We start from the raw sequence: 14,726 nt of genomic DNA on the forward strand, positions 1-14,726 counted from the left end.
GAAGCTATCTTTGTTGTCAGCGCTTCCCTCACCTCAACTCCGTTCCTCGAGTAGGAAGCGGGAGGCGTTCCCCGGGAGGAGCGTGATGGCATGGAGGGAAGGGAAGGGGTAGGAAGGTGATGTGTAGCTCGGGAACACGCAGCGCCCGGCGCTTTGGGTGCCACGGCGGGCGGTGGGTAGCAGGATCGCAGGATCGCAGCTGGGCCGATGCTTGGCAGCACCGTGAGTGATGCTCTTGTTCTGCGCGGAGGAAAGTCGTGGCTTCTCCAAGCGTGCATCAGGTCGGGATTCTACTCCAGCCTCACTCCGTGGGGAGAGCTCTTGGATAAAGGTGGAGTCTTTTCCCCATTCCCTCGAGCTCCGTGGTCTGTCTTGCGCTGCAGGTGTACAGTTCAATCTGAAATGGAGTCTTTAACACAAATGTTAACTTTTATTTCAGTGACTTCATTCATGAAGTGGTTCCCACACTTTCTGTGTCAGGAGCTCTTTGCTGGGTCGCCGACTCCAGCCCCACATCTCCCCATAGGAAGTCCTTCGGTTGGGGTAGCCCTGTATTTGTTCCTTAAAAACTGCCCATCAACCCCCAAATTGCTTAAAGAGTCCAAACCAACCTTGAGGCGTGTTCATGTCTGACTTCATCCCTATGTTTGTTTTCTTTTAATATATTTGAGGTCTTTGTTCTGGCCTGTAAAACTTTATATAACCTTTTTCCTCCCTCTCGGTGCTTAAACCCTGTAACCTTTTACATTGCCCTGCACCTCCCTTTGGAGTCTATTTCCATGGCAGATCCAGACCTTCACAGCAGAATGTGTTTGGCTGCTTTGCTGGTCCTGCTGCTGGGCGGGAGGAGAAAAGTTGTATTTGGCAAACCTGTCCATCCCAGAGCGATGGGGGTTGATGATCTTAAAGGTCTTTTCCAACGTAAATTATTCTATGGTTGTATGGGTGCAGCCATAACCATGCATCTGGGGGCTTCTCACCTCCGAGAGGGCTCTTCTGGACGCTCCTCAGTGGGATCGAGTGGTTGGAAAGATGCAGGGAGAAGAGCAAAGGCTCTCGGCTGCTCGCTCGCCCTTCCCAGCTGTTTCAAGTGTGATTGAACCTGTTTCAGGGCTTTTAATATAATGAATCTGAACTCAGCTCTGTTGTGGCTCCCTAAACCGTTACAATAAAGTTACATAGGGAAAACTAAAGCCATTTTTTAGTCTTAAACTGGAGGGGCATTGTCTCTGACGTTAATGAGATGCTGATGCTGCATGCTCCAACTGTTCCCCTGAATAAATCCCCTGTTAAGCCAAGCATGTGAAAATCCAGGCGTCAAGTCCCCTCAGCAATGATTACTTCAGAAAATAGGAGTCATCCCATATTTGTGGAGGGTTTCTTGAGTTTTGGCACCCTACGCCAGCAGGGTCTCGGATTTTCATGGAAAAAGCTTACGAGGCAGCATCCCTGTGCCAGTGCAGTGGGAGCGGGATGGGGGCTGCGGTGGGTTCCCGGTGGCTCCGGCAGAGCGATGTCTCGTGCAGTGCCAGGAGCAGAGCCAGCCAGGCTCCTGGGTACTAGCAGCAATGATTTTTATTTTTTTTGTACTGCTTTGATTTCTCGGAATGGACTTGCAGAATGTGATTTCTCCAGGCTGAAAGTTTGAGGCCGGTGCTGCTTTGCTCTGGAGCGGTGGCTCTGCTCGCTGGGCTGGGTCCCGTATGAAATGCCACGAAGCACAAAGTGCCTGGCTTGGTTTCTTGGCTTTAATACCCGCTCTAGTCTTTCCTTCCACAGCACTGAAACGGCCCTGACGACACCGCCCCAGACCGAAACCCCACGTTTTGCCCTGCATCTGCAAAGCCAGACCTTGCCCGCGGGCTGGCTGGTGGTTTTGCTGCTGCCGGAGGGCGTGATGGGTGTGAAAGCTCTTGAAACGAAGCTATTTCAGGAGCCCACAGGGTTCATCTCCTGACCCCAGAGCAGGGATCTCTGCCAAGGTATGAAGGCAGGTGGGACTGCTGCATGCCTGCCCTGAGCATCACTCGCTGCCAGCCAAGGCGGGGGGGGGGGGCAGCGCCAGGCAGGTGAAAGGCAGGAAAATGTGCAGTGGAAGTAGTTTAATCTCTGTAGGTGCTGCTGACTTCTAAATAAACTAAATAAATCCTAAATAAAGCGGAGAATGACTCGGGCTTTGCTACTGGCACCTTTGGGGTGGTCTTGTTTTAATTTGTAAAGATAAATCTAAATAAACTGAAATCCTTGTGTGGAGGGGGGGACGCTGCGAACTGTCGGCTGGCATCTGGGCAGTGCTGCTGGTGCTGCTGGTGCTGCTGATGCTGCTGGGCCAATCTGCCCCGTGTGTGCGGCGTGGCCAGGAGGGAAAGACGAGTGCTGGGAAATGATGGAAAGGGATGAAGGACAGAGGAAGGAAAGGAAAAGAGGTGAATTAAACTGAAGGAAAACTAAGGAAGGGTAAAAAAAGAGAAGGCTTTTGAACTGTGCTTGTCTCAGTGGGACTGGTAAAAACATCAGCACAGGTAGAAGAAGAATACTGGTGGGAGCAAAAGCACAGGACCCTGGGGGTCTGGTTGTGAGGATGCAGAGCGGGTCCAGGAGAGCCCTGGGGACCACGGTCCAGGGCCCTGGGGGGCGAGTGGGTGGCTGACAGGTGCTGATGGAGGCGATGCTGTGTTGGCCACGTATGCCGGGGCTGAACAATTCTCCAGATGAGATGACAACAGATTTATAACCATAAAATCCCAATCCTGGGCGGAAGAGGTGCAAAGCAGAACAATAGCTGGAGCCTGCGAGGGCGGCGGGGGACACAGGCGCAGGGCCCCGCTCGTACCCCACCCCGCAGCCCTGGGAGGAGCTGTTTACACAACCCTGCCGAAAAAGCCCACGAACACTGCTTGTGTTTCCAGTGTGGGATCGACTGGGGCTGCAGGTGATTGGGAGAGACTTGTTTAGCGCAGCTCTTGTGCCAAAAAAAAAAAAAAAAAAAAAAAGCATAAAAAAAGCATACCCCCAAGCCTCGGCCAGGATAAAGCATGCACGAGCAAGCGGGTCCAAAAGCAATTAGTGCTTCTTGCAGCCCAACGGGTTTCTCCATTCCCGCACCGTCGGGTGGGCTCGGGCTGCCTCCCACCGCAGGGATGCTGCATGGTCAGTGTCGGTGGCACCACAGGGAACCTGGGCTCTCCCCTCCCTCCCAGCCACACAGCTCTACTGCTCTCTTTTCCCCCTCTCCCCTGTGCTGTATTTCCCTTAGATCTAAGTATCTGTATCATTTCCTCCCTTGCTTTGCCCTGCTGCCAGTATTAAAGCAGTTTCCCATATTGCAATAAAAAAAGCCCCCACAATCCAGCCCGAAGGAAAGGAGCACATCCTGAGCTCACCCCAGCGCTCAGCCCCCCACTGCACCCTGCGTGGGCTCCTTCCCCCTTGGGTGACACATCCCAGCCCCCACACCCCACTCTCAGGGCACAGGGTCCCACGACGCCCCAGCCCGGTGCCCCCCGCAGCTGCCTGAGCCACAGCCCCCCCAGCAGCCCTGCCAAGCCTGGGTGCAGCTGAACAGCCCTTGGAAGGGATCTTTTCCCAATTATTGCTTTAATTAATGGCGGCAAAGCAATGGCTCTAGGAAAACTTTGCATTTGGAGATGGTGAAGAAAAAAAGCTGCCACTCATCCGTGCGTCCTTCAAGTCCTTCAAAGGCAATTGCAGATGGGGTTTGTTGACTGGTTGGTGTTTTTTTTTAAGGATTATAGTGCTTAAGTCCTGCAAAAAGAAAACAGATGGAGAAGAAGACAATGAAAAAAACAAGCCCAGCCCAGAGCCGTGGGGAGAGGAGCGGCAGAGCGGCTGGGCACAGCACGCACCCGTGGCCTCCAAGCGCCTGGTAACCCTTGCAGGCGGTCAGCCTCACCCAACGCACACATATGTATGTGTGTGTAGATGTATAAATTAAAAAAATGACTAAATTCAACTATAGTTATCATATATGCCATTCACATATACATATCTAAAACCATATTCAATTTATAACTTTCAAACTAATATAAAACGTTGACATGTGGTTCATATTTAATATATAATGCATGCATTTTGCATTTTGTAAGTGCAAATGTAAACATATATAATCAGCTTGTTTTAATCCATAGTATTTCAATTTTAATGTATGACTATATATAGAAATACTTAACTGTTGTGTTACAGTAATGAAAACCTCATTATTTTTTGTTGTTGTTGTTGGGTTTGGTCTTTTCTAGTTTACAGCCTTTCTATTCAAAAAACTCAGGGTTTTTCTCTGATCCAAAATCCTTTTTTTTTTCCCCTCACTTTTTCAGCTTTCCGTGTATTCGGGCTGGATCCAGCAGCCTGGCAGAGGGCGGCTGCTGCTCCGTGCCCCAGGCTCAGCCAGCAGCAGGGCTGAGCGGGGATTCCCAGCGGGCATATGCACAAACACACCTATGGAGAGAGATATAGATGTACGAATTTATTTATGTGGAGATGGGCCACGGTGAGCTGATGCTCCTGGGGGTGCTGGGAGCAGCCAGGCAGGGGCTTCCCCCCCACTGCCTCTCGGGTGCCCCCGTGGGCATGCAGCCTCCTTTTATCACACCCTCCCAAGTCCCCTCCCAAGTTTGCAGCCATCCCAAGAAGATTGTTGTAATACCAGGCGAGCATTGCTTTTTCTGTTACCTGTAAATGAAGGGCTGTGCAGCCCCAGGTGTCTGCGCGGTGCTTTCTGCTCTCGGCATGGGGCTGCAGCGTTGCCGCTCCTGCTCTGTCCCTGCACGCACCGCACGAAGTCCTCCAGAGGAAACCCTTGCTGTAGCCTCATTCCCTTTGAATCTCTATTTACCATCTCTTATCTCCTGGCGGGTTTTTGTTGGGTTTTTTATTTTTTTTTTTTTAAATACTATTTGTAGTAAATATCCTCAACTTGAAAAAGGGTTGAGATGCACATTAGAGAAAAAAAAAGCCCGAGCTATATAAAACTAATGCATATGTCAGCTTTCATCTAATGTCAATTAAAGCACGGAGCATAAACAAATCATTAATATAAAGTCCTTGGTAAAAGCCTTGTTTTCAGTGTCTCACAGCTGCCATAACCTCACTTACGAATAATCATCCCTGGTCTCTCCCGCCCTCAACCCCCCCATAACTGCTCTTATTGACAAAAAGAGATTAGCTCTCCCGTGACCAGCACTAATACCCGGAAGGCCTCACCGTGCCCCCAAACTGCTGCCAAAAGGAAGAAATAATACTAACAATAATAAGTTTACAAAACGCACCCAGCCCTGGTGCTGTCCCTGTGTGAGAGCCCCTGTGGGGCAGAGATGCCGGTGAGCCGCAGCCCCCCGAAGATGCCGGCTGATAAAAGCCAGCCCCAAAGCTGTGCCCAGGGGAGCGGAGGGGAAACCTGTCCAGGTCGCTGGGGGCTCACCCCGACCGCTGACACCACTTTGGTCACCAGCATGCTCTCAGGGGTTTCTTTCTTTATTATTTTCAGTTTTCAATGCCTTGAGTGGGACAAGGACCACCCTCTACCTCCTCTCACCCTTCTGCATGGCATCAGAAAGCTCTTCCCCCCAGTCAGGCACCAGGACCTCAGCAAAGTCTTTCCTCAAGGTATATGAAAGACTTGATAAAAATAATTCCCATGTTAAACTGCCACTTCTCTGGCCCCTTTTCCTTCAACACCCTGGGCAGGCACCCAGCAGAGGGTTGGCAGCAGCCGGGAAGCTGCCGGGGGGCCAGTGCCCACAACCCGCCACGGGGAGAGGAAACCTGGTGAGACACAGCACCGACCTCTTTTCTTTTTAAACTGGTTTTATTCTACACAATTTTTTTAAACAACATTCATAAAACATTAATTACAAAAATGTGCTAATATGGGGTAGGTTTTTGTTTTTGTATACCAACAATCAGAAATTCACATTTTGAAAGGATAGTCATACTTTTAAGACACACATTCAAATACTTTACTCCCAGATACAAAATTTTAAGGGAATATAAATCGCTTACAAGGAGCAGATGTCAAAAAAAAAAAAAAAAAAGGAATAATTTTAGACTTCAGGGTCTGACTTTTGCATCGAATTGAGTGGCTGCTGGCTCTGCTGGTCTGCCCAGGGCGCCCAGCAGCCCTGGGCACCTCGCAGGACCCAGTGCGGAGCCATGCACGGCTCCTGCTGAGTCAGGCTGGGAGCACAAGGAAAAAACCAAAAATGGGGTTGCAAAGCTACTGATGGTGCTTGCAGCCTTCTGCTGAGTCTTTCTAGTAGGTACAGACACCACGAGGGTGAGCATCACCAGCACATCGGCAGGGCAAAGCAATGCGTCCTGCCCTGGAAACCCGTGGGCAGGATTTTTTCCATCGGTGCTAGAGCTGATGCCGCCCGGGACAGCCCCGGACAGCAGCAGGGCTGGGGAAAGGCACGGCATTGGGATCCACTGACCGGCATCGGGATCCACTGACTGGGGGGTGATGGCAGCAGGCTTGGAGGTCTTGCTTTAAAAAAAGCCGTCTCCTGGGTTACCCGAAACGGCCAGCATTCAAGCCTTCACCTCGGTGCTCTTATGTGGAATCAGCTCCAAAATCCACCCATCCGAAAGCAAATATTTGGCTTCGTCCTGCTGGATTTCAGGGCAGGGGAGGGAGCGCGGGGTAATTTCCTAATTGCCCTCAGCCTCCCCAGAAAAGTCCTGTCTCTGGCTTGAACAGGTTCAAATGGCTGAAATGGGATATGCTGGGAAAGTTCAGGCCTCGAGAAGTCGTGTTCTTTCCCAAAATGATTTGAATGGATGCACAGGGCAGCCAAAAACCCAAGTGCATTCAGGCAATCTGGCCATCACCAGCTAGAAGCAGAGCATCAATGCTACACAAAAACCTGCTCCAGTAAACAACTTGTATTACACGCCACAATTAAAAATGTACAAAAAAAGAAGAAAAAAAAAAAAGCTTCATTCCTTAGTAAAATAGACACTAAGTCTTGCCTCTAATGCTACAGTTAAGAGCTACACTTGCCTTGCCAGTTGGAGGTGGACGCAGGGTGAGTGTTGGGAAGTATGTTACAAAAAAAAGGAGAAACTTTAGAGGTACAAAACCTCCTTCCAAAGCCATGTTTTGCAGAAAATGGGAGGGACTGTGTCTTTCCTCTCCTGCCTTGCCCCTGCCGGGAGCGGGGACCCCAGCCCCGCTCCTGCGGTCGGCGGTGCTGGTGTTCTGCCACCACGGTGGCAGGGCTGTGGTGGGAGAGGAGATGCAGGGCCGCTCGCAGCATCCGTCCTTGGTGGGAGCACTAAGGGCATTGCAACATCTGCAAAAATAAAACAGCAAAACACCCACAAAAGGGGTTGTGCAGGATAAGCCCGCCAAAGCCCAGCAATAACCTCGCTGTCACCAGGACTAAAGTCTGCAGAGCTGCTGTGCCAAGCTGATACAGCGCCCGGAGCGATGCTCGCCCCTCGGCCATGGGGAAGGTCACCCCTGCAGCCACCCCAGGGCTCAGCTGCAAAGCCCACTCAGAGCTGCGCAGGGATGGCAGCTCCATCCATCCCCACGGCTGCTTTCCTTCCAAGGGCTCTCGAAAAGAAAGGGAACAGCTTTATTCCGTTGCTTGCTGGTGGAGCCCCTCTACAGCACCAGCTCCATTCCCACCCGGCATTACACAGAGAACATTGGAGGAGTATTTCAGGAGCACTGGTCAGTCACATCCTTCTCCCCACAAGTTACAAGGGCAGCTGAGATTTAAGCAAAAGCACCCAAAAGAGCTGCCCGAGTGCAGGTTTTTGCGGCAGAAAGGCAGCAGCTCCAGCAGTGGGAGGGGGCTGCCCCACTTGCCTTGGCAAAGGAGCTGGGGCTTTCAAAGTCATTCCAGTTGTCTGCTTCCAGCTGGATAAGGAGAAGCAAACTGCCAGCACGAAAATTATTGAAGCTAAAATAACCAAGGTAACCCCCAAAACAAAACTGTTGGGGACAGAGGCATGTGAAAGCTGGTAACAGTTTGCAGTGAAGGACGGAGGGACGGCAAGGGTCTCGGTTCGGTCTGTCCCCCTCTGCATCCAGAGGATTTGGGCCAAGTTCACTTTTATTCAGGTTGTTACTCTGAGGATGGCGTGGCCACCTATAGATGCAGATGTCAGCCAGGGTTAAGATCCACCCTAAGCCTCCTGAGATGCTGAACCAGAATGATCTAAGCAAGCATAGATGTGATCCTCAGCACCAAATCAGACTGCCCAGAGCAAATCACTCTTAGCACCAACGTACCAACGCCAAAAGAGACCCTCTATTGCCGTGTAAAATGTCCCTGTGGCACTGTCACGCATGGGAGAGCAGGAATGTCCTTGCCCAGCTGCAGGCCACCTCCCTGTCCCGGCTCCTCTGGCCCAGGCAGCTCAGCCTGGAGGGTTACAGAGCTCCTTGACTGCCAGCGCAGCCAAACTGGCAGCCCCAGACTACCACCGTGGTGGGAGGCAGAGCCAAAATGTCTTGAAACTGGGGGTCCCCAAATCCCACGGTACCGCACCACACCTGCAGAAGCCCTCAAGCTTTGATGGCAATTAGGTCGTGGCCTTCCCACAGCTCCCACAGCGGGGAAATGTTGGGAAACGTTCCACGAGTGCCCGGAATTTGTTGAATTTAAGCTATGCGACTTCGAAGCGTGCACTGCCCTGGCCGCAGGACCTCAGGGCAGGGCACGCTGCAATGAAGCAGCTCCCGCAGATTGTTCCAGCTTGGTTTCACAACTCACAAAAGCTCTAAGCCATGAATCATGGCACCTCCCGGGCAGCTCCCGCAGCTGCTGCTCTGCTAGCCTTCCTGTCACTGGGACAACTGCCCCCCAGCTCGGCTGGGCTGTCCCGCTCCATCCCACAGCCAGAGCGAGAGGAGTTAAACCCACGCCTCACTCTGCAGCAGGGAAAAAAAAAAAAAAGAAAAAAAAAAAAGAAGAAAAGACAACAACTTGGTTTTGGACACCCTCAAGCTAAAGATCTAGAGAGGCAGCCCCAGCCAAGCCCCAAGCAGGGCGCTGCTGGGACATGTCCCATGCTTGCTGTACACTTACATAAGGCTACGCACACGCCTGCAGCTCTCCAAACACCCCGGGCATGGGGCAAAGCTGGGCCCTCCCCAACCCCTTCCACCCCCTTCCCACCCGAGGGACTCGACCCACTCCAGTGCCCTTGCTGGCTCCCAAAACTGGCCAAGCCTGGAGTGTCAGGCTCCACCTTCCCCTGCCGGAGCAAGGGAGCGGAACAGGAATCACAGCCCAGCTCTTGCAGCAGAGGCAGAATTTTTGGGTTTTTAATTAGAAATCTGAGTAAAAGGTAGTTTTTGCCATTAACGCTGCCCCCTGCTCAGCCCTTGCCTGCCCAGAGGAGGACATGGATGTGCTGGGCCAGGAGGAGCGAACCCTGATGGGAAGAAGCAGGAGGGGCTTGGGGATGAAGCTTTTTTTCACAACAGGTAGGGACCTATGTGGTGTCATAGCACCAGACTACAACAGGCTAAAAGCATGTTTTGGAGACCAGTGCAAGTTCTCCCTGTTTATAGATCACCACAATCCCACCTCCCACATGCCATGCCACGAGTCTGCAAAAATTCTTGCAAGCTGCCTGATACTCAAGGGACAAACCACACGCAGAGCAGCAGCATTTAGCTGACAAACAACCCCCAAAATACTCCTCTTCATGTTGACAGACTGCTCCAACCTTTGCCCTTCCTGTTCCCATCTGTGTTTGCAGATGAGGTGAACCTTTCATTGCTGTTGCTCAAACATGCCTTCCCCCCAGCAGGATCTGCCCTCGTCTTGACCAAGGGCAGGATCTCAACCAGACAAAAGATGCTGAGAGTGGGTTGGGGAGGCTGGTACCAGACATTGGATCAGGATAGGATGAAGGATGGATTCCTTCAACCAAACTCGGGTGGCCCTGAATGCACCTCGCCACTCGAAATCTCCTAGACAGTTGATAATAAAAGCTGAGGGCAAAGACCAAAACTCAGGGGGGACAGATGTGGGTACCACCATCCCCCCTGGGAAGAGCACTGGCTCCTGGCTGGCACAGAGCTGGGCTGATGCCACTGCAGCATTAAATATCCATTGCACTGGATGCAGGCTCCTCCCAGGGCAAAGACCTCTGCAGGCAGGTGCAGCATTTAAGGCAAGTGGAAATCTGTAGAAATTTGGGATTAGAACCAAAAATTGCCTAATGAGCCAGAGAGGTTTTACCGCAACGAAGTCTTGTGCAAAGCTGGGTGCAGTCATCAGAGGGCTCTGCCATGCAGCCACTCGCTCAGGCCAGACATGGATTTGAGGCAGCTCTGCTGGTCCTCTTGCTGCTCTGAAGAAGCTACTTCTTGAATTTAAATCCCTCATAATCTCTCCTTCGGGGGATTTAAGGTCAAAAACATGATTTAAAGAACCCCCGATGTAATAAAAGCCCCAAAACTCACAAAAGAAGTTACGAAGCAATACATCTCTTCCCTTCAGCTGTCAGATGACTTTGAAGATGCCTCACTGCCAACGCTCCCACCTGAAAAGCGTCACTTTAATGCCCTGCCCTAGGCTAAGCCTGGCAGATCCCACTGCAGCCGGAGCCAGGGCTCTGTGGTTCGGCTCCCCACAATGTATGGGTGTATGCATGCCCTAAACCGAGCCCCGGGGCAGCAGAGCCGTAGTAGATGATGCAATACGGCCAACGAAGGGTAATAACAGTCACAGGAAAGTGTATCGAAGAAAGAGGCAACGGGACATCTCATTTTATAGTCATAAACAGACACGTCACAACACACCAGTTAAACTTCTGGCTCATACGGGGACAGAAGGGCCACAAGACCACAAGACCTTACAATGCATTAGCCAACACAGATTACAAACAGGGCCAGAGGGGCATGCAGGATCCTGAGCCTATTTACAACGGTCCCGCTGCTGCCCGCGGGAGGGGGCCGCCACTGAAACCAAGTTTCCACAGCAAAGATTTGTCTCGGTGTTACAAACCCCCACACTCGCCCGGGGACCAAGGGATGATTCCCATGGCACACGTCCCTCTTTAGGCTACTCATTTTTTAATGGTAGGTGAATTAAAAATGAAAACCCAATGAAAGATGGTTTTGCAGCCAGGATGAATGTGAGCTTTGTTTCTTGCTCTCTCCTGGGTTGTTACTCCCAGGAAAAGGTACCCCAGTCCCAGCCGGCACCTCGTTCGGGGACCCACCGGGGCAGGAGGACTTCCCTTGCTCTGTGCCATGCTCATTAGTGATGCCACGCTCATTAGCCTGGAGATGATTAATTTCTACACAAGGCTGAGCTCTGCCTTCACTGTGTGGTGGGTACCCACGGGCTGGGTGATTTTCTTGAGCTCTTTACCCCCAGGGATGGCACTGACCCTGCACAGCAACGCACAAGCTACAAGTTAAACACTGCCGGGGCTTTTAAACCTTCTGGAAACGCTGGGCTTCCCCCGCCAATACTGACTCGTGGTTATTGCTGCATAATACGCAACTGGCCCCGCAAAAGAGCGGTGGCACCCTGTGCCCTGAGCCAGCTGCATCCCTGCACCTGCGGGTGCCCCTACGCCCAGCAGCGAAGCCGCTGCCCAGCGTGGAGCAAACGATGCCACGTGGGGCTCTGTCCCAGCGCTGCGTGCCCTGATGCCTCCCAAACGCCTGACTCGTCGGCTTGGCCACGGTTTTCACCTTGCAGAGCCAGCCGCCGTGGGCTGCGCTGGGAGCTGCCCCTCTCCTTTGTACCTCAGGAGCCCAATCGCTAGTTGCTGGATGAAAAAACAGAGGCAGCAAGTGGCCAAGGGACCTGCTGGTCTTGTCCAGGCATTTTTAAGGCATGTTTTGCAGAAGGATGCTCCCACGTGGCTCTGTCTGATGAGGGTGGCAGCCCCCGAGCTGGATGAGCTCCCCATCGTCCCAGCTGCAGCTCCCTGGGTGTGTGGGAGAGCAGCAGAAAAAGAGGAGAGAAGATTAAAGCGGGACTCGCCGACCATTTATTTGGTTTGTGCATCGGACTAAAGCAGTGTTTCCTCCTTCAGAGCTGCTGGCTCCCAAACAGCCTCTGATGCTGGACGGGAAGGTGGCTGCCTGGCTTGGACGTGACACCGGAGGAGAAGGACCGACAGCTGCAAGGTGCAACAAGCTCCACCTGCTTCAGAAAGGCATTAATTAGCTGTAAACCTCTGTCGTGATGTATAGAAAACTGGGGAGAGGAGCAGGAGATCGATCAAGTTTGAATCCTGGTGAGAGTTCTCCTTAGAAAAATGGGTTAGAGGAAAAAAAAAAAGGTGGCTTTGAAATCAAAACTGTCCTGAAAAAGAGCGTTTCTGCTAGTTAAAAGCCTTTAACTAGAAGAACTTTTTGTTGTTTGTTTTTTTCCTTTACAAACATAGTGCATCTGCGATCATTGAGAATCACGGTCCATCTAGAAAAGGGCCTGTGCTTGGGCTATGGAGAGGCTGCTGGTGGCGACAGTGTGGCGAGTGGCGTCACATGTGTGCTTCGGAGGCGTCACACGTGTGCTTGGGAGGTGTCACATGTGTGCCTCGGAGGCAGGGCAGCCGGGCAGCAGCTCCCCGTTCACCACTGCCTCCGAGACCAGCATCTTGTCTTTGCCAGAATCCAGGCGCTGCTTCTTCAGCATCCTCTGATGGACCAGCGGGACAACGGAGAGCACCAAGCCACCGATGATGGGGGGGACTCCGGCAAAATAAAAGGCCGCGTCGTAATTCCCAAAATAATCATTGAGGTATCCTGAAAGAGAACAACAGTGGTTATAGACATGTCAGTCTGACTTGTCTGCTGCCTTAAGTGAGAGCTGCAACTTGCTTCAACCACCAGAATTGCAGAGATTTGGGTTTTTAAAACAATCTTTTTTTTCCATGGCATTCCTTGGAGTTTTAATGCCCTGGATTGAAGGATGTGAACAGCCAACATGGTGTAGTGAAGAAGCTGTGAAGGAAAGCCTCAGCCATGCTCCGTGTTTAACCAGAGCAGGACACAACCAGACCCAGCTCAAACAACCCCACAAGCAGGCTGAGACAGTGTTAAACAACCAGACATTTTGGGTGGCTTTTCCTAGCGCCTTCCCGGCCAGGAGGCAATAGGAAAAGCAGGCAGGGGCTGTTCCTCTGCAGATTGCCTCCACCTGGAAGCCCCACTTTGTTTACAGGTACGTTATCGGCATGGGGATGTCGGCTGAGAAATACATGCTGCCAGTTCCAAACTAACCGATCCCTTAAAAACCAACGAGGTTCTGCACTTGTTAGCTCGGCAAGTTCTGACACAGCCAGGCATCCCTGGAGAATAACACATCGCCATTTATTGGCACTGGAAAATCCCTCCGAGTTCTCTGCTGCGCAGATGTTTGCCTGAGGATTATGTCCAGGGAACGAGCCCCTTCAGCCAGCCCCGTGCCCAGCAAACCCTCGCAGTGAGACGTTTGCAAGCCCCACGTTCCTTCCCAAGGGCGTCAAACTGAATTTTGCTGCCAGAAGCAGAAAGATCAGAGGTGCTTATACAGCTTTAGCTTAGCAGTTGCTGAGGCAGATGTTCTGCTGCTCAAGGGCCAGCTCTGGCAAGGTGCTCGCTGTTAAGGACGCTGTGGCTATTACTACGTTTGAGCGCATACACAAGTCTTGGAGAGACAGAGGCTGGGGTGTCTCCATCCCTAACTTTGATTCAACAGTCCAGGGGCTGAACTCGCCGATTGGCAATTAGTCCCCAGATATCTAAAAGGACTTCTAGAAAACTGGTATCTGCCAATTTTTAGCTCAGCTTCAAACAGAATTCAGTTAATGTGATCTTGGGTTGCTCTCACTGTTCCCCTGCTGGTCATCTTTCATCAGCCTGAAGAAAGGCCCTGAAATGCTACAGGACGTAGTATGGACCGATGCTACCTCTGTATTTGAAACCCCCACGTGACATGATAAGCCATAAAATTCAGAACTGTATGTCTGGTCTCATGCCAAATTACCACCATGGGTGAAAGCCTCTACAAGCATCTGCTCCCTCCCAACAGCTGGCTCCAGGTCCTGCACCGCGGTGCTACCAACCTGCTATCGGCGTACCCGCGGTCATGGGCACAGCCATCAGCCCCATGAGGTACCCTATGGCCTGGGATGCCTGCATGGGCCCCACCAGCTCAAAGGCAATGGGGGCCATGATGGTGGTGAAGAAGCCATCACAAAGGCCGAGGAAGAGGCAGATGACAATGACGCCCTCAAACCCTTGGCACTGGGGGATCATCATGCACAGGATGCCCAACAGCATGAAGGATGCAACCTGGGGAGACAAAAGTGGGCATGTCAGCGGGGTGCAGGATGAGTGGGGATGTGCAGCAGGAAGTGTCTCATGAAGATGACGCTGAACAAGTCACTGACATTGCCCCCTCCTCTGGACCCAGCAATGCCATCCATCCTCTGCTCTTGTCTCGGAGAGGCCCTTCAAAATAACCTTTTAAGAAGCTTTAGGAAGGATTAGCTGCTGGATTAGCTGCTAGATTTCAGCAGTTTGTTTTTCAAAAACCACAAGAAGGTGAGAGGGTGTCCAGCAGTTTGGGAGGAGTTGGGACCACAGGGCTGGATTGCTGAACGAACACTGAGACCTCAGGTCAAGTGAGTAACGAGATCTCTGTAACCCTTCTACAATAAATTGTCTTCGCTAACAGCAGACAAGGGTGTGAGGTAATGGTCAGTAAAGGATTTGTGATCTGTGGTTGCCAGTTATT

The 14,726-nt window shown here is 51.8% G+C and overlaps 1 protein-coding gene across 1 annotated transcript in view; it reads right to left on the bottom strand.

The window, feature by feature from the left end:
* Positions 1-11,968: 11,968 nt before the first annotated feature.
* SLC16A2 (solute carrier family 16 member 2) overlaps positions 11,969-14,726 on the bottom strand; it is a 34,953-nt gene continuing 32,195 nt past the window's right edge. Inside the window, exons 5-6 of the mRNA XM_080365417.1 lie at positions 14,053-14,281; positions 11,969-12,751 (exon numbers count right to left, since the gene is read on the bottom strand). Coding sequence (XP_080221543.1) covers positions 12,531-12,751; positions 14,053-14,281 — 450 coding nt within the window. The 3' untranslated portion in view covers positions 11,969-12,530. The remainder of the gene's footprint in view (positions 12,752-14,052; positions 14,282-14,726) is intronic.

Source organism: Falco punctatus (assembly GCF_963210335.1).
Source record: "Falco punctatus genome assembly, chromosome: 15".
Lineage (NCBI taxonomy): Eukaryota > Metazoa > Chordata > Aves > Falconiformes > Falconidae > Falco > Falco punctatus.